Here is an 18,327-nt window from a genome sequence, read left to right as displayed (position 1 = left end):
ATATATATATATATATATATATATATATATATATATATATATATATATATATATAATCCTGTGTAGTTCTTTCCAAATTTTTAAAAAATTAACCTGTTCATTGTTTCTTATGGTACAATAGTATTCCATCACAATCATATACAATTTGTTTGGCCATTCCCCAACTCATGGGCATTCCCTCAGTTTCCAGTTCTTTGCTACAAAGAGAGCTGCTATAAATACTTTGGAACATGTAGGTTCTTTTCCTTTTTCTCTAATCTCCTTGGAAAAGAGAGTGATGGGTATAAGGATATAAACAGTTTTGCAACTCTTGAGTATAATTCCAAACTGCTTTCCAAAATGGTTGGATCAGTTCATAGCACCACCAATACTGTATTAGTGTCCAATTTTCTCACATCCCCTCCAACATTTGTCATTTTGCTCTTTTGTCATTTCAGTCAATCTGATGGGTGAGAGATGATATCTCAGAATTGTTTTGATTTGCATTTCTCTAATAAGTAGTGATTTAGAGTATTTTTCATATACCTGTATATGGCTTTGATTTCTTCATCCAAAAAATTGTCTATTTGTATCTCTTTTATTGTATGCCCATGTTATACTTAAAAATGATAAAGGCTGATATTATGAGGAAAAGTAATAATTTAATTAAAACCATGTTAGTAGAATAAATTAGACCATGTGCCTGGCTAAGAGCCATTCAAACTGCCTGTCAGTACGTACCTTCTCCCATCTTTAAGAGAGCAAGCCAAGCCTGACCTTCCAATATTTAAAGCCAGGCTTTACATTGAAGATGTCATCCCGTCCAAAACAGGAAAACTTTTGCATCATGAAAAATGTAGTTTCAAAGAGTCCACAGGAAGTTTGTCATTTAAAAGCTCAAATGAGCCCCAAATACCTCTAAATGGAACCCCCTCAAAGTTCTAAATAATACATTTCCCCCCTGAGATCCGGTGAAAAAGACTGGTCTTTTTCAGTGGATCTTCTAAACATAGTCAACTTCTAAATTACAGGAAATTGGGGATAAAAGAAAAGAAGATAAAAACTAGCCGCATTGACAAAAAGCCAATTTGGGGCAGTCCCCTATTGGCATAAAAATGTCCATTTAAAAACAAATGCATTCAACTCATTCAACTCCCCATAGTTCAAATCAACTGCACCCCAAAGTTCAATTTGGATCTTCATGATCCAGTGAAGGCTCTTCAGGCATCTTCATGGTGTCTTCACCAAATAGGTTCGTTGCCTGGGTTCTGGGGAGATGGCAAAATTCTTGTCCTGAAATTACTCTCAAAAAATTTAAACTTTACATTATAGATTATAAAACATACATTTCCTTCTGAGAATTATATATTACCCCCTGAAATTACTCCTAAAAGAGTTAAAAAAATTTTTACATTATAGGTTATATAATACAGATATTATGATTATAAAACTTGCATCCCCCTGAGGTAGATTCTAAATAACACATTTCTCCCCTGAAGAGGTTACCTCAGGTCAGCTAAGGATGCATGGCTGAGTCATGGGGTTGTACGAAAATCAATTGGCAAAAGAAATAAAAATAAATAAATAAAATTCAAATAAAAGAGAAAAAATTAACTTGTGAATGAAATGTAAAATGTGCAAAATGTAAGGAAAAATAAACTTATAACAGGTCCTTGAATCAAGGCTCAAGAAAAGTGATTTAAGCAGTTTGCAATTACCCATTCAGGGCCAGGACTACAAAAAATTGCCACTCTCTATACAAGAGAAATAATAGGACTAAATATGTGAGCAAGGGAAATGTCTTTCCCTGTTCTGCTTGTCTGCACCTTCTCAGGGAATGAGCCATAATGATAGCCAATCTTAGGTGTTTTACTAGGAATTTAAGTTAAGGGGAAGTCTGGCCTCTAAAGTGTTAGAATAGCTGCAACCCCTCAATCTTTGGTCTGAATGACCTTATGCTTCTTGGCACTTTGTAGATTCTCAGTCAGTCTCCACAACCTTGTGGCTCTTTTTAGCACTTCTCCTGGAATCAGACAGAGAAACATTAAATCACAGTCCCATAATATTTATCAATAATTGGCAAGTTACCATAGTCTCAGGCTGTTCAGGTATGCATTAATGATATAGCAAATTAAGCTAATATCACTGTAAAATAAAAAAAATTAAAAATCAATTGCTCTAATTAAAAAAATTAAAAGGAAAAGCAATTAGAAAATTCAAATTTCAGGGAAAAATACAATGCTCTCAAGGATAAAAAATTGAGGGAAAAGAACACACATTTCATTGCACAGGTGAGGAAGAAAAATAAAAGAATGTTTTAAAAATCAAAAAACATCCAAATCTCTCTCTCTCTCTCCTTCTCCCTTCTCCCCCTCCCTTTTCCCTCTCTCTTTCACATACACACACACACACACACACACACACACACACACGTGCGCGAAAGAATTAAGTCAAACCTTATGGAAAAGTGAACTTCCAGCATCATGTGTAAGTTGATAGACTCATATATAGAGAACCTGACACACCATATCATCTCTGTGCAAATAGTTCACAGAAACTTAGAGAACCTGTATATGCTGTTAATAAGCTCACACATCTGAACTTGGATTCTATTTTTCCATTTGACTTCATAATTTCCTATGCTACACAGACTGAGAAATAATAAATTGATGATCTAAAAAGCCATTATAATAGATTTTTCTTCAGCAAATCACCAACATCCTTCAGGAGGGAATAAATTTCCAGTGAGTGCCAGAATATACACTTGTTCTCTCAGTAGAATGTTCTTGGGAGGTGGCCCATATTTGTCATGATAACCCAGATATTTATTTAAAGATTATTTAAAATCCTTCAAAAAGTATCATATCTAAAATACAGAGAGAACTTTGTCAAATTTATAAGAATAGGAACTATTCTCCAACTGATAAGTAAAAAAGATATGAACAGGCAGTTTTTGAATGAAGAAATCAAAGATATATATATATGAAAATGCTCTAAATCATTATTGATTAGCAAAAGGCAAACCAAAATAACTCTGAGATAGCATTTCATATCCATCAGATTGGTTAAAATGATAAAGGGACAAAATAACAAATGTTGGAGAGGATGTGAAAAAAAATTGGGGACACCGATACATTCTTGGAACTGTTAACTAAGTTGACAATTCTGGAAAACAAACTGGAATTACACCCAAAGATTTATAAAACTTGTTAATATCCTTTGACCCAGCAATATCAGTATTAAATTTGTTTCCTAGGGTAAAGAGAAAAAGAGGAAAAAACTCTATATATTTTAAAATATTTGTAGCAGCAATCTTTGTTGTGGCAAAGAACTGGAAATTAAACAGATTTCCATCAATTGGGGAGTGGCTAAAAAAGTTGTGATATATAATCGTGATAGAACACTACTGCTTCATACAAAATTATGAGCAGGTTAATTTTTTTTTAAAAAAACATGGACCTGGGGGCAGCTGGGTAGCTCAGGGGAGTGAGAGTCAGGCCTAGAGACAGGAGGTCCTAGGTTCAAACCTGGCCTCAGCCACTTCCCAGCTGTGTGACCCTGGGCAAGTCACTTGACCCCCATTGCCCACCCTTACCACTCTTCCACCTATGAGACAATACACCAAAATTAAGGGTTTAAAAAAAAACATGGACCTGCATGAAATTATGAAGCAGATCCAATAAAACATTATATACAACAACAGAAATATTGTTTGAAGAATGACTTGTGCCCATTTCCAGAAAAAGAACTGAAAAATAGGAAGAAGCAAGACCTAGTTTTACATATACAATCTTTTTGTCAAATGATTTCTTCTGTAGTTTGAGGAGGGGAGAGAGGGAGAGATATCTGGGAACGTTTATGTAACAAAGAAAGGGAGAAAATACTACTTGGAATTTAGTGGCCCTTGGTCAGAGACATTACTTACAATATGAGAATAAGTTAAGTATGAACCTCTGCCAATAGCCCTGAAAGAAAATTTATGTGAATGCTGATGCTTATTTTAATGTCCTGATGCTGTGGGGGACAATAACCTTATACTTTAATCACAGACTCTGCACCACCCCAAGGATAGAATGTCACCTCTATAGTCACTGACAGAATTTGGATGACTGCAACCATCTAGAGGGGTAGTTTGGTACAAGACACAGTACTGAATGGAGTTGGCAAACCCCAGGTCCAATTCTACCTCTGACATTTATGACCTTTGTGATATTGGGCAAGTCACTTAATCTTCACAGGCTCTAGTTTCTTCACTTTAAAAAATGAGGAGCTGAACTGATTAGATTGGACTGCCTCTGAAATTCTCTTCTAGCTCCCATATTTACTATTATCATGACCTCTCTCATTAGCCTGCTGCTTAAGATCATTCAGATCATCTTTGATAGTGATATACAATTCAGTTTATATTTCATGTAAATGTTCATATCTTTAATATGAATTTTTTCAACAGATTCATCAATAAGTATTTATTATGCCCTGACTATGTACCAGCACTGTGTTAAATGCTAGAGAAACAAAAAAATGCAGAAGACAGTCCCCTAGCTGAAGCAACTAACTTTCTAATGGATCCATCCTCTTTTCTATAGCTACTTCTTGGTATACTGCAACCTGCCCTATGTCTGGCCCTTCTTTCTTTGGTATCACAGTATTTCTCTCTAATGGTTTGCCACCTTATAATTGGCATCATAACTACAGAACAGATCTTCCCCTTTAGAAATGATATAGTTGGCAGGATAATCTAACCCACCACCACTCTGTTTCTTTATATCTCATCCTTAATAGAAATACAAATTATCTGTTTTCATGAACCTGTCATGTCTGATCTTTGCATTCATTTTAGTTAACTTTTCAAAAATTTTATATTTTCTTCTTGATCCCCCACCACCACCAACCCGGTCCCAGTACTTTTCTATTGCTTTGATTTGCTTTCCCAGAGCAGCCCACCTATTTATGCTCAGAGTTTCTTTTAATTATCAGCTTCTTTTCTCCAATACCAACTACTTACCACAAAGGCACATACACTGGCTTCTTCCCTCCTGGTTAACTCTCTCATTGACTTTTTTTTTTTTATTTTTAAACCCTTAACTTCTGTGTATTGACTTATAGGTGGAAGAGTGGTAAGGGTAGGCAATGGGGGTCAAGTGACTTGCCCAGGGTCACACAGCTGGGAAGTGTCTGAGGCCGGATTTGAACCTGGGACCTCCCGTCTCTAGGCCTGGCTCTCAATCCACTGAGCTACCCAGCTGCCCCCTCTCTCATTGACTTTGAACAGGACCTGTGATCCCCAGACTGTAGTGAAATTGCCTTTGTTGGTGTTTGGTGTGTCAGGATGCCAAGGTGGCCCCTGGTAGATTAATTTACCCAGCGTGCTTGAGAAAAGCAGATCATCTTTGGGTAATTGTACTTTAGTAGAGGAGCTCACAGAGAATACTCCTAATCATATTGCATTTGGGGGCCATGTGACTTACAGCCAACAGCCTTTGTAATTTTAGTTTCATGTAATCCTCTCTTTGTTTCTCCATCTTTTTATATCATATTATTATGGAAAACCAACATGTGGGGTGGCTAAATGGCTCAATGGACAGAGAGACAGACCTAGAGATGGAAGGTCCTGGGTTCAAAGCTGACCTCAAACTTCCTAGCTGTGTGATTCTGGGCAAGTCACTTAAACCCCACTGCCTAGTCCTTCCTGCTCTTCTACCTTGTAACCAATACCTATTAGTATCAATTCTAAGATAGAAAGAAAAAGTTTTTTTTTTTTAAAAGAAAGAATAAAGAAAATCAACTTTCATTGTTTGCATCAATCCATACTGAACATAGTAAATGCTTTTGTGACTTTCAAGATTCCAATGTGCCTTTTTTACTAAAATCTTGTGGTTCTATGGTGGATGGCTGAATTACATTGAATAAGCATTTATTAAATAGTTATTTTGTGCCAGAAAAGAGGCATACATCTTGGCATACATAGAGCTGGCCTCCTAGTCAGGAAGATCCAACTTCAGATCTGACTTCTAACACATACTTTAGTATGTGACCTTGGGAAAATAATTTAATCTCTCAGTACTTCAGATAACTTTAAGATTATAAATAGGCGCTGAGCAGCAATGGAAGAGAGAGATGGTTCTGTTGCTTTTTAAGGTATAAGATACATATCTGTGCTATGCATTATAATTAACTTTTTTCATTTTCCCCTTAAAGTATTTAGGGTTACCTGGGCACCTCTATCCATGATAGCATCTGATGAGAACCTTCATAAAGAAGGTATGCATTTTTTAAAAATAAAGCTAATTAACAGTGTAGGATAAGTCTATACTTTAAATAACTTTTAATTTGAAGTGTCTGGTGAGAATTATTTATGAGAAATGTCTTTTCTGCAATGTGGAACCATCTTTAGATGGTTCAAGGCCTTCTCTAAATGAAATGTCCTGCTTCAATAGCTGGTTTTTAGAAAAAAAATTTTTTTCTCTAAATTCTATGGCTTCTTGATTGAGCTACAAAAGAGCAATAAAGATGGCTAAAAATACTAGGCTAAGTTACTTAAGAAGATTGCATAAACTTTCTTAAAAATATATCTCAGGGCACATGTCTTCTAGGAAAGGAAGTCTTCCATGGTTTGTTTCAAGCAACTCTTTATTCCTCCTGATTAGTTTCTCTTTTAGGACTTGGGTACTTAGTTTATGCTCTGTAAACCCAGAGTCATAATTTTATATCAACTAAAGTTCCATTTATTTGAGAAAAGACATTCTTCATGATCAAGCCATATATCCTAACCAAAGCATTTCTTTTTTTTCTTTTCTTTAAACCCTTACCTTCTGTTTTAGAATCAATACTCTGTACTGGTTCCAAGGCAAAAGAGTAGAAAGGGCTATGCAATTGAGGTTGGGTGACTTACCTAGGTCACACAGCTAGGAAATGTCTGAGGTCAAATTTGAACCCAGTACCTTCCATCTCTAGGGCTGGTATTCTATATATACACTGTGCTACCTAGTTGCCCTTTAATCAAAGCATTTCATAGTCATAGAATCCCAGAATTTGAATTGAAAGGGATCTCATCTGCCATCTAACCCAACCCATTACACTAGAAGTTTCAAATATGAAGCTCCTAACACTCCCCAGTGAAGCCTTAACCACATTATAATCTAATTGATAAATAACTATCAAGATAAGTAAAAATATAATAAACAAAAAGATTTTCTAAGGCAAAGTGCAGCCCATTAATATCCTTATGTATAGTTAGTGGCTCCTCTTTCTATTTCAACTTGGCACTGTGGCATTACACCACCTCTTAATTGTTGTGTGACCATGGCTAAGTCACTGAACTTCTTGAAGTTTTCTTATCTGTAAAATGAGGATAATGAAAATGCAGTTCTTATCTCACAGGATTGTTATGAATTCAAATAAAATAGTGTATTTAAAGGGCTCTGCAGAGCTTAAAACAACATGCAATTGTTGGTAAAAATTACCTACATTACTATCATAAGCATCCTTTCTAGATAGGCACATGGAGTTGTGAACGAGCCAACCTCAGAATCAGGACTATCTAGGTTCAAGTCCATTCTCCGACATATACTGGCTGTGTTATACTGAGAAAGTCACTAATTTTCGGTGTCTGAGGCATCTCTGAAATACCACAGGTGGAGGATTTGCATTGGTAAAAGGAGTTTCTTTACCCAGAATCTCCCTATGCCAATGATGGGCAAACTACAGCCTGGGGGCCAGATGCTGGGGGGGTCCCCTGAAATGTTCTATCTGGCTATGCAACATTATTCCTAATCTGACAAGTACAATGAGTAGGATACAATACAGTGAAACTTGGAAAGAGTTGCCTTAGAAATAGACTGACAGATGAGTATTTCCTTTCCTTTGGCCCCCTCTTTAAAATGTTTGCCCATCACTGCCCTATACCATTGCTATCACAGATTCCCACAAATAAACCATCTTGTACAGATGTAGGCTGATTTGTGGTGAATAAGGCACGAACACCATGAGTTTTCCTGAGGGCAAAACAGAAAAATGCCTTTGTGGCTGGCTCAAGGTATTATTTCTTTGCCAATTTCCTCTAAAGTCATCAGAGGGCCTGTTTCCCCCCCAAACAACATCCTTCCATGCCTTACCTACCTACTTGTCCCAGTTCTCTCAACCATTTTAACTCTTGGTCAGTGTAAAAAAATTGCAGTTTTCTGAATAATATCTCTTTAGCTCTGAAAATGTGCTCTTCAGTTGTTCCATGTGTACATTCCTGCTCTCCTGTCTGTAAGTGCTAATAATACGGACAAGTCCACTTTGTCTTTGGAATTCTCTATTGTTGGTTTATTTATTTATTTTTTCTCTATGGTTTTTGTTGACCTGCTGACTGAATGACTGACAGTTACTGACTGAAAACTGTACATATTGAACGGCTTATACTTAGTCCCACTTCAAAGACCTTTTGTGTTTCTTTCCTCCACCAAGAAGCTATGGTTCTTTTTGTTACATTATAAAAAAGAGGTAGAAAAGTTGATCTTTGCGCGTAGCCAGTTTTCATTAGTAGCCAAATTAAAATAATATCTCACTTTACATAGCAAAGTGCTTTCCTCACAACAATCAGTATGTCTACTAATTAGTACAACTATCATTAATCCTAGTTTTTAGATGAGGAAGCCGAAGCTTTAAAAGGCTAAATGATTTTACAGCTATCAGACTCTTCATCAAGGGTTTGAGAACAAATTTTAATGTAGAAAAATAGGTCTATTTATGCATATTTAGAAAGTGCTTAAAATGACCCAACCACTGTTTCATAGAGTTTATAACCCTGGATTAAAGTTTCTAAGAGGAAAAGAACAAATATGCCATTAATATAAAGCTGATTGATGATTAATGATATCATCTGCTACTTTGTTTCATTTTCACAAAGATGAAGAAAACTATTATAAAGGCAACAGGATCAATTCCATGGCAGTTTATAAAGAAAAAGTATTTATTGCTGGAGAGGTAAGATTTTTTCCTTTTTTTGTCTTTTAAGAATGAATGTTAATTTTTAAAAACCCTATCTCTTAGAGGCCAAGGTGAGAAAGGGAGAGAGAAGCATAGTAAAGAAATCCCAGGGGGCAGCTGGATAGCTCAGTGGATTGAGAGTCAGGTCTAGAGATGGGAGGTCCTAGGTTCAAATCCGACCTCAGACATTTCCCAGCTGTGTGACCCTGTGCAAGTCACTTGACCCCCATTGCCCACCCTTACCACTCTTCCACCTATGAGCCAATACACAGAAGTTAAGGGTTTAAAAAAAAAAAAGAAAAAGAAATCCCAGGCAATCACATTTTAAAACTAATCTTAGAGAAATCTTCAGTACAGATATCTGCCAAAATATTAATTATACATCTCAGGCTGTTAGACATGGAATTGTCACTTTAATAATTGTTACATGGATTTAGAGCTAGAAGGGATCTTAGAGGTCATCTAGTTCACTATATAGGTTAAGAAACACGTCTAAAGGGGTCATGACTTACCCAAAGTCACTTAAGTGGGTGGTAAATGATAGAAATAGGATGTAAACTCAGATGTTGGTTGAACATGGTCTATTTCCTCATTTATTCCCAACTGTTGTGATAATCCATTGCAATTTGTAGCTGTGGAGATGGCTGCAAAAATTAAAAAGAAGAAAATTATTTCGTTTTCCATGTAACACACATGTTAGCATGGTAGTCTTACTTTTTGACTGATTAGCTCCTTTGGTTAGAATACAATAGCAAGTTTTTCTTGTCTCTGCTTAGGCCAGAGCTATTTTTTCTATTCTTTAGCCACAGACTATACCTATAATCCAGCAGTTTATACATTTCTTAGGTAAAAATAGCTAGGACTCTGCTTCTCCCCTTTTCAGACTGTTTTAATACTTTATTTCCTCCTTCAAATTTGCCCTTTTTACCCGTTTCAACCTCCTTATAAAATAAAGGGTAGAGGCTGAAAGGAGAACAGTCCTAGTGATGCATTTGCTTTAGGCCCATATCCTCTGAGATAGCACTAAACTCACACACTTCAAAGTTCAATGATCTTAATCTCAGAAGGGTCTGATTAAGGGAATACGGGTTAATTGTCCAACTCTAACTTAACTCCTGGAAAAAAAAAAAAACAACCCTTCAAAACTTTCTGTAGGTAAGCCAGCAATATTATCTTAATATACTAAAGGTCAATTAAGTTGATCTGAGTCTGTTCGTAGTCAGTATTTATCACCTATTATGTGCTCAGCTGTTATGGGAGATCCAAAAGAAATGCCAAGCATAGCATCTGCCCCAAAGAACATGAGGAGAAAAGACTAGAACCTATGAACTATTAGAACAAAGCAAGAGGTGATGAATAAGATGGATCTCCATAAGATAGGGAAGAATAGATTTCAACTATTTTAAAGCAAATAGTTATATACTTAAAGCAAAAATATATAATTAAAAGTCTTATACAGACCAAAAGGTGTCACAGAAATTCAGAAAATAGGAAAAGCAGTGAAGATTGAGAGAACTGAGGAAGGCTTTCTGGAGGAGATAAGAATAAAGCCAACCCTTGAAAAATGGATAGATGTCCCTTAAGGTGGAAAGGAAGAGTATATCTCTTGAAATGGTTTGTGATTACAGCCCTTGGTTTGACTAGGTTAGTAGCGAAAGTACATTATGCAAGGATGTATTTATTTTCTTATTTTTTTACATCTAGGATGGCATTTTGCGTTCTCTTATTATCAAGGAGAGTAACTACACCATAAAAGACCAAATAGATGTGCAAAGCCCTGTTGAGAGTATTTTCTTTTCTCCTGATTTTAAACAATTATTAATTCAAACAGAGAAGGTATGTAAGATAATGAATTCCTGTCACTAAATGCCGATATAGTATATCATGGAACATATTATTTTTTGAGGTTCTTTATATAATCATATGTGAAAGATCTATTAATTCATCTGCTTATAAAATTCCCAAGTTAGGGAATCCCTCTAATAATGCATATTATAACCTGTCTCTGATTTAGTAGATTAGTCCTAGGAGTGTGTCTCAGAAATGGAGAGGTTAAGCCATTTACCCAGGGTCACATTTACCCAAATGCCAGTGAAAGGATCAGCTCCCCAAATCCAGGAGTCTTATGCGTCACATCATATGAATGAAGGGAGGAGAACCAGAGACCTCCTCTTTCTTCTCCCTTCTCCTTTTTAGCCTTCCTTTGTGTGTAATCTTTCTTAGATTGTAAGCTCCTTAAAATTTTTTTGTATCTCTGGGGCTTAACACAATGCCTGGCATGTAGCTGTAACTTAAATGTTTATTGACTGATTGACAACACACTACCCTTCTCTTATTATACTTTACTAATGTCATGTTATTGTCCTTTCAGATTATTATCACTGTTCTTGGGTTGCTTTATTACATAAGCTTGATTCTATAGTTAGTTACTTCCACAATGTACTGTATTCCACCCTTATTCGCTTTATCTTCCACTATTTTTGCTGGGAAATGTCTGAGGCCTATTATTTCTTTCTTTGTTTCAATTTCTGGTGTAGAAGTATTTCTTCTCCTTGCTGAGGCCAACACCTTTACTTGAGTTCTTGATCTCATCCTCTCTAGTCTTCTACAGGAAGTTGTTCCTGCTATCAGGACCTTCCTTTCACTTATCCTAAACCTTTAACTATTGATGGTCTCTTTCCTTGATACCTACACAAACATATCCTGATCTCCCTGAAACTTGGAAAACCTTCACTTAACTCCCCAGTTATCATATTACCTCTTTCTCTCTTTCTTTCATAGCCATTTCTCCTAGAAAGCAATCTTCTCTTGAAACATATATAAGCCTATACTTCTTTTCCTCCCATTCATGTTTATTCTCCATGGGTAAATATTTTAGTAACAGCTATAATGATAAAAAGCAGTCTGAATTCACAGTAATTCTACATCTCTAAGGGAAGTGATTAAATGGTTCCTGCTTATGCCTCTAGTTAGAGAGCAAAGCTCTTTAATGATAGTCTGGAGATTTAGCTCCCACTCCTGTACTAGGAGGCGGCTAAGAGGTATAGTGGATAAAATAACAGGCCTAGAGTCAGGAAAACTCATCTTCCTGAGTTCAATTCTGACCTCTGATACTTAGGAGCTGTGTGACATGGGAGAGTCATTTAACCCTGTGTGTTTCCATTTCCTCGTCTGTAAAATGAACTGGAGAAGGAAAAGGCAAACACTCCAGTATCTTTGACAAAAAAAGACCCAAATGGGATCATGAAGAGTCAGATACACCTAAAAATGACTGAACAACTTTTTACAAGGAAAGGGTCTCTGGTTCCTCTACTGTGTGATTCTTATTGGACCATTATGCTACAAGGAGACTTCCAGCATCATAAAGACAGGTTTGACCACAGGTGTTTCTAAAAAAACATATGAATGAAAAATCTATGAAAAATATAATGTCTGGCAGTTATATTTTTAACAGAACAAATTTAAGAAAGGCACAAATGGAAATAAGACTGAGGTTGGGCAGGGCTGCCCATTGTTTCTCTCTCCAAGGGCTTGTTGCTCTCTGCACTCCTGTTTCTAGGCAAGCAAACATCCAAAATAAAACAGTTTCAAACACCTCCCAACTTGTTCATTCAGATAGAGGTCATGTCTCAAAGTCTTATAAAAGGGAATTGCAGATGTGACAGGTCCTAGCTGCTGCTCTATTCTTATGCAGCTTCCACAGTATGACTCCCCCATTGACTTCTCTCCTTACCATTCAAGAAACTGCAGTGACCTTTTCTCAGAAGATAACCTTCTTGACTTCTCCACAGCATCCAACACTAATGAGTATCCTTTCCTCTTAAAGATTCTTTTCTCAGTTTTTGTGCTATTCTCTTGGTTCTTCTACCCTAGCCACTCCTTCTCATCTGCCTTTGCAATAAACTGTCCCCAGTAAGTGGGCATTCTACAAAGCTAAGTCCTTGGCCATGTTTTCTTCTCTCTCCATACTTTTTCTTTTAGTGATTTCATCAACTTCGGTTGACTCACTTATCACCTCTATACAGATGAGTTCCAGAACTCTGTATCATTAGCTCTGATTTCTCTCCTCAACTAGTACCATATTTTCAATGGTCTGTTAGACATTTCAACTTGTTAAGTCCCATAGGCATCTCAAGCTAAACATGTCCATAATGGAACAGATTATCCTCCCGTCTAAATTTGTTCCCTCCTCTAAATTCCCCTTTTTCTTTCATTGGCATCATATCCTTTTAGTAACTGAAGTTTGCAACCCCTGAGTCATTCCTGACTTCTGCCTTTCCCTCACCACCCAACAGGTACATACAGGTTTAAGGTATTCTGTGTGTACTCTTAAAATTATAACTCAAGAGGCCCAATTGTTTCGTATAACTTATAGATGGCCAATAGGCACAATGGGATCAAAGCAAAGGCATTTATTGAAATATAATAGCATGAAAATAACATACTAAGAAGTTTTAATGCATCCTAAACTGAACTAACAACTTAGAGATACCCTTAGCAATGATGGAGTACATTTTAGAGACTAAGTGACCAAACTGCAACCCTCATGTCTCTGTGAGCCACCCCCCATCATCCCTTACCCTAGACAGGGGAGGAAGGAAACACTCCCATTGGGCTGCTGGGCAGAGGGACAGGTCATGTGAGAAATGTCCTCAGGCTTGTGTGGAGAGGGGGAAGGGAGAAGCCCCCTCCCAGCACACTCCAGCCTTCATGCCACAGGTTCACCAACACAGCCCTATAGCATGAACAACTAATTAGCTGTAAGTCCGTAGGGATTCTAGGGTTACTTGAGCCTTTATTCATCCAATTAGAGAGAGGAATGAATATTCAAGATCCTGAGCAAGAAACTCAGACCAGAGGCAATGAAACAGTCTGACTTTTAAATGAAAAAAACTCTATTTGGAATTATTAAGATATTCTTTGGCAATTTCCATTAATTACCTTTTCCTGTATCCTATTTCCTCTAAGTAGGGTATGGAGAACTAATTGCTGAGAACCTTTTCTTCTATCATCTTTCCTTCAACCTCTCTCCAGAATACCTCTAATGAGGTAAACTAATTTGTGCCATGAGATCTTGGTGTTATCGTATTTTAGATATCTAGCGAATTTTCCTGGCCTGAACTTACTTCTCTCATTCTTCATAAGGCTATGGTTTAATTTTGAAGTCTTCCTTAAAATAGTGTTTTTTTTCCTTCTGTTGGTACTGAAAAATCTTCACCTTAATTTTCTCTTTCACTATTAGAAAACTTTGAAGTAAATATTGGCATGAACATACATTTGAAAGAGCAGTAACTTAAAAGATGTAGGTACTTCTTCCACTGATATAGATGATAACTATATAACTGTTCTGTATTCCATCAATTGATACAGCAAAAAAATAAACAGTACGGTGTTAAACCTTGTGGTGATCAACTTCAATAGGCTTGTCCTAAGATGACTATTTCTATGCCTAGGGTTGAAGGTTTTCTAGTTTGGTAGGATGCATCAGAGTTTGCACTCTGTCACAGCTTCATGAACTTCCATATTATAATGATGTAATGATATAAAGCACATAAAGAACAGTGTAAAACTTAAAATGCTATATAAATGTTAATCAATGTTGCTACTGCTGTCATCTTATTTTTAAAAAGAGGAGGAAATTCATACTTAAATTTGGTCACTCAAGAAAAACTTGGTCACTATAATTGTATATGTATATATTTAGGCAGAGTTCTTATTATAAGGGATTATAGGTGAATTAATTCTTTTGGCAGCTGAATTTGTAATCTGTAAAATCATGGATTCACCACTATTTTCTTCAAAGTTATATTTCAAGGTTTCAAAAAGAAAACCCAAGAAGTAATATTTTTCTCAAGAACTTGAAGCAAATAGATTATTTCAAATGATTTTCAAATTTTGTTTGACAGGGATCTATTTTTTCCTATGTGTTTGAAGAAAATAAAAGCATTCAAACAATCTTGGAGGCAAGTAGTAGCAATGTACAGGCAACTGACTTTATCACATCTGAAAACCAATACTGCATGGTAAGGAATATTCTCTGCTTTTTTCAGAAATGTATTACCATTGAAATGTCTGAACTGTAAAAACCTAACTAGATCAAACTTAAATATGTACCAATACTCATAAAAATGTTAATTTTCAGGTACACATTTTTCCCCTCCCACTTTTCCTTTACTGCCCCTTCCATTAAGAAAGCAAGAAAAATAAAACGTTACAAATGTGTACAGCCAAGTAAAACAATTTTCTGCATTGACTTTGTACCAAAGGAAAAAAAGCACCCATAATCTGTATTTTCTATATAGTCTGTATATACTCTATACTCAGAATTTATTATCTCTCAATCTGGAAATGATGAAGCATGCTTCATCATGAATTGTGATTCATCTGGAATTGTGGTTGTTCATTGTGTTGATCACAGTTTCCAAATTTTTAAAAGTTCATTATCTTCACAATGTTGTTATTGTTTAAATTATTCTCCTGGCTCTGTGCTTCATTTTGCAACAATTCATACATCTTCCCAGGTATCCCTGAAACCATCTCCTAATTCATGCTTTACCCAATCAACAGATACTCTAGTTTTCCAGTTTTTGCCATAATATAAAGAGATGCTATAAATATTTTCATACATATAATCCTTTTTCTCTTTCTTTTTTCTTGATGGGATATAGATTAAGTAGTGGCATCTATGGGTTAAAGGGTATGCATAGTTTAATAGCTTTAGGGGCATAATTTCAAAGTGCTTTGCAGAGTGGCTAGATCAATTCACAGTCCTACGAATAGCACATCAACATACCTGCTTGCCCACAGTCCCTCCAACGTTTGTCATTTTCCCCTTTCTGTCATCTTTGCCAATATAATAGGTATGCAGTAGTCCCTGGGGGTTATTTTAATTGACATTTTATTATCTAATTATTAGTGATTTATTATTTTATTTATTATATATACTAATTATTTGTGATTTAAAGTTTTTCCATGTAGCTGGTGATAGCTTGTATTTTCTTCCTCTCCCCTCTAAACTGACTATTCATGTGTATCTTGACCATTTATCAATTGAGGAATAACTTCAATTCCTATAAATCTGAGTCAGTTCCCAGTGTACTTTAGAACTAAGATCTTGGTAGACTAGTACTATCTGATAGTAGGACCATGAGAGAAATTTGCTGCAAAGATTTTTCCCCAAAATTTCTTCTTCTAACATCAGCTTAATTGCTTTTGCTTGTGCACAAACTTTTCAATTTTATTTAATCAAAATTTTCCACTTTACCTCCTATGAATCTCTGTTTCTAATTTGGTCTCTAACCTTTCCACTATCCATAGATGTGAATAGAATTTCTTCCATATGTCTCTAACTTGCTTACGGTGTTGTCTTTATGTCTAAGTAACATACCTATCTGGCATTTGGAATATGATCTGTTGGTTTATGCCTACCCTCTGCCAGCCTGCTTTCTGGTCTTCCCAACAGGTTTTGTTAAGTGGTGAATTCTTGATTCAATAAATAAGATCTTTGGGCCTAAAACATGATGTGACTGATTTCTTCTGTTTAGCATATGCCTCATCTGTCCTACTAATCAAACTCTACTAATCAAACTCTCTATTTATTCCCAATTATAAAACTGTTTTGGTGCTTATAGCTGTGTGGAATTTAATATCTGCTATTGCTAGGCCCCTTTCATTTCTACTCTCCTACTCCATTCATTCCCTTGATATTCTTGACATTTTTTCCCTTTGAATGAATTTTGTTATTATTTTTTCTAGCTTTATGAAGTAATCCTTTGGTAGTGTGGTATGGATTGTCATTTTATTACATTGGCTTTGCCTATATACGAAAAATTAATATTTCTTCAGTTATTGACATTTGTATTTATGCTTCATATCAAGAGATGTATTCATGTTTTGTAATTGTGTTCATATAGTTTTTATATGTTGGCAAGTAGACTACCAAATATTTTATATTAACTTTAGTTGTTTTAAATGTAATTTCTCTTTTTATCTCTTCCTGTTGATTTTTGATGATAATATAAAGAAATGATGATTTGGGTAGGTTTATTTCATATCCTGCAACTTTGATGAAATTATTAATTGCATTGACTGTTTTTTAATTAACTAGCTAGTTCTCTAAATAAGCTATCATCTGTAAAAAGTGAGTTTTTTCTTTGCTTATTCCTTCAATATCTGTTTATTGTTTTATTGCCTTAGTTAGCATTTCTAGCACTGTGGTAATTGCAAGGCTGATATCCTTAGATCCTTGCTTTATCCTTGATCATGTAACCCCAAAATTCTCCATCCTACAAATAAAGTCTCTGAGACAGAGCTTTAATCCAATAACTAATTATTAAAAGAACTGGTCCTCTTCAACAAATAGGATCCCATACTTTTCTCACAATCTGGGAACTCCCATTGTTCCAAGGTACAATATTTATAGTCTCTAAATGCAAATAATCTATTAATGCAGTCCCTTCTGCAAATCAAAATATACAATTTCACTGGTGGATTAAAATTAGACAGGAGGAGGAGTGACCAAAGGGTCCCCAGAGTTGGAAGATGAAGCAAAAGACTCTTAACTGAGAAAATCATTTTCTTCCTAGGATTAGCCAATCAGGTGAAGGGGGTAGGGATGGAAGGTTCCCCAAAAAGCCAAAGTTTCCATCTATCCTTATGATATCCTGTGCCATGAGGAACTTGGATGGTCAAAAATAGGGTATGGACCCTTTAACTTTGATCAAGCAAGGAGTGTGTCCTAGGAAACTTCATAATTTAGCATGAAGAAAATGTACTCAGCTGCCTATCTTAAGATAATTACCCAAAATTGTATTGTGGAATCAGGATCAGTTGATTATCTTTAACTCACTAGATGTATATCATAGTCTGTCGATATATGAGAATCACAACTTCTATGAAATCATATTAAACTGAATAATACTGATTGGGAATTAATTTAGGGATAAAATTGGTGATTTAGGATAGGCAGGAAACTACTTAAACAGGATATAAGAGACAAATTATTTCTAACAGTCATACTAGGAAGGATTCTAGTTTATTCTCATTACAGAAAATTATGACTTGGTTTTTACATAGATACTACTTATCATATTAAGAAAATCTCTGTTTATTTTTAAGCTTCCTAATGCTATTGTTTTTAAACAAGAATGGATGTTATATCTTGTTAAAAGCTTTTTAGGTATCTATTGACATAGTAATGTGATTTTGTTCCTTTTGTTAATATGCTTATTACTTTCATAATTTTCTAAATACTGAATCAGCTCTGCATTCCTGGCATAAATAAAACCTGTTTATTATGCTATATATTGTGTTTCTATATGTTTGTGGTATGTTGCTATAGTCTTTCCCCTAATGTGTTTTTTTTTAACCCTTGTA

The 18,327-nt window shown here is 35.6% G+C and overlaps 1 protein-coding gene across 1 annotated transcript in view; it reads left to right on the top strand.

The window, feature by feature from the left end:
• LOC123234246 (cilia- and flagella-associated protein 43-like) overlaps positions 1-18,327 on the top strand; it is a 227,621-nt gene that overhangs the window by 69,358 nt on the left and 139,936 nt on the right. The window contains exons 7-10 of the mRNA XM_044660173.1: positions 6,178-6,240; positions 8,873-8,949; positions 10,657-10,788; positions 14,859-14,975. Coding sequence (XP_044516108.1) covers positions 6,178-6,240; positions 8,873-8,949; positions 10,657-10,788; positions 14,859-14,975 — 389 coding nt within the window. The remainder of the gene's footprint in view (positions 1-6,177; positions 6,241-8,872; positions 8,950-10,656; positions 10,789-14,858; positions 14,976-18,327) is intronic.

The sequence above is a fragment of the Gracilinanus agilis genome, chromosome 2 (assembly GCF_016433145.1).
Source record: "Gracilinanus agilis isolate LMUSP501 chromosome 2, AgileGrace, whole genome shotgun sequence".
In the NCBI taxonomy this organism is placed as follows: Eukaryota; Metazoa; Chordata; class Mammalia; order Didelphimorphia; family Didelphidae; genus Gracilinanus; species Gracilinanus agilis.
Note: the sequence above shows the minus strand (reverse complement) of the source record. Positions and strands in the feature narration are given on the sequence as shown.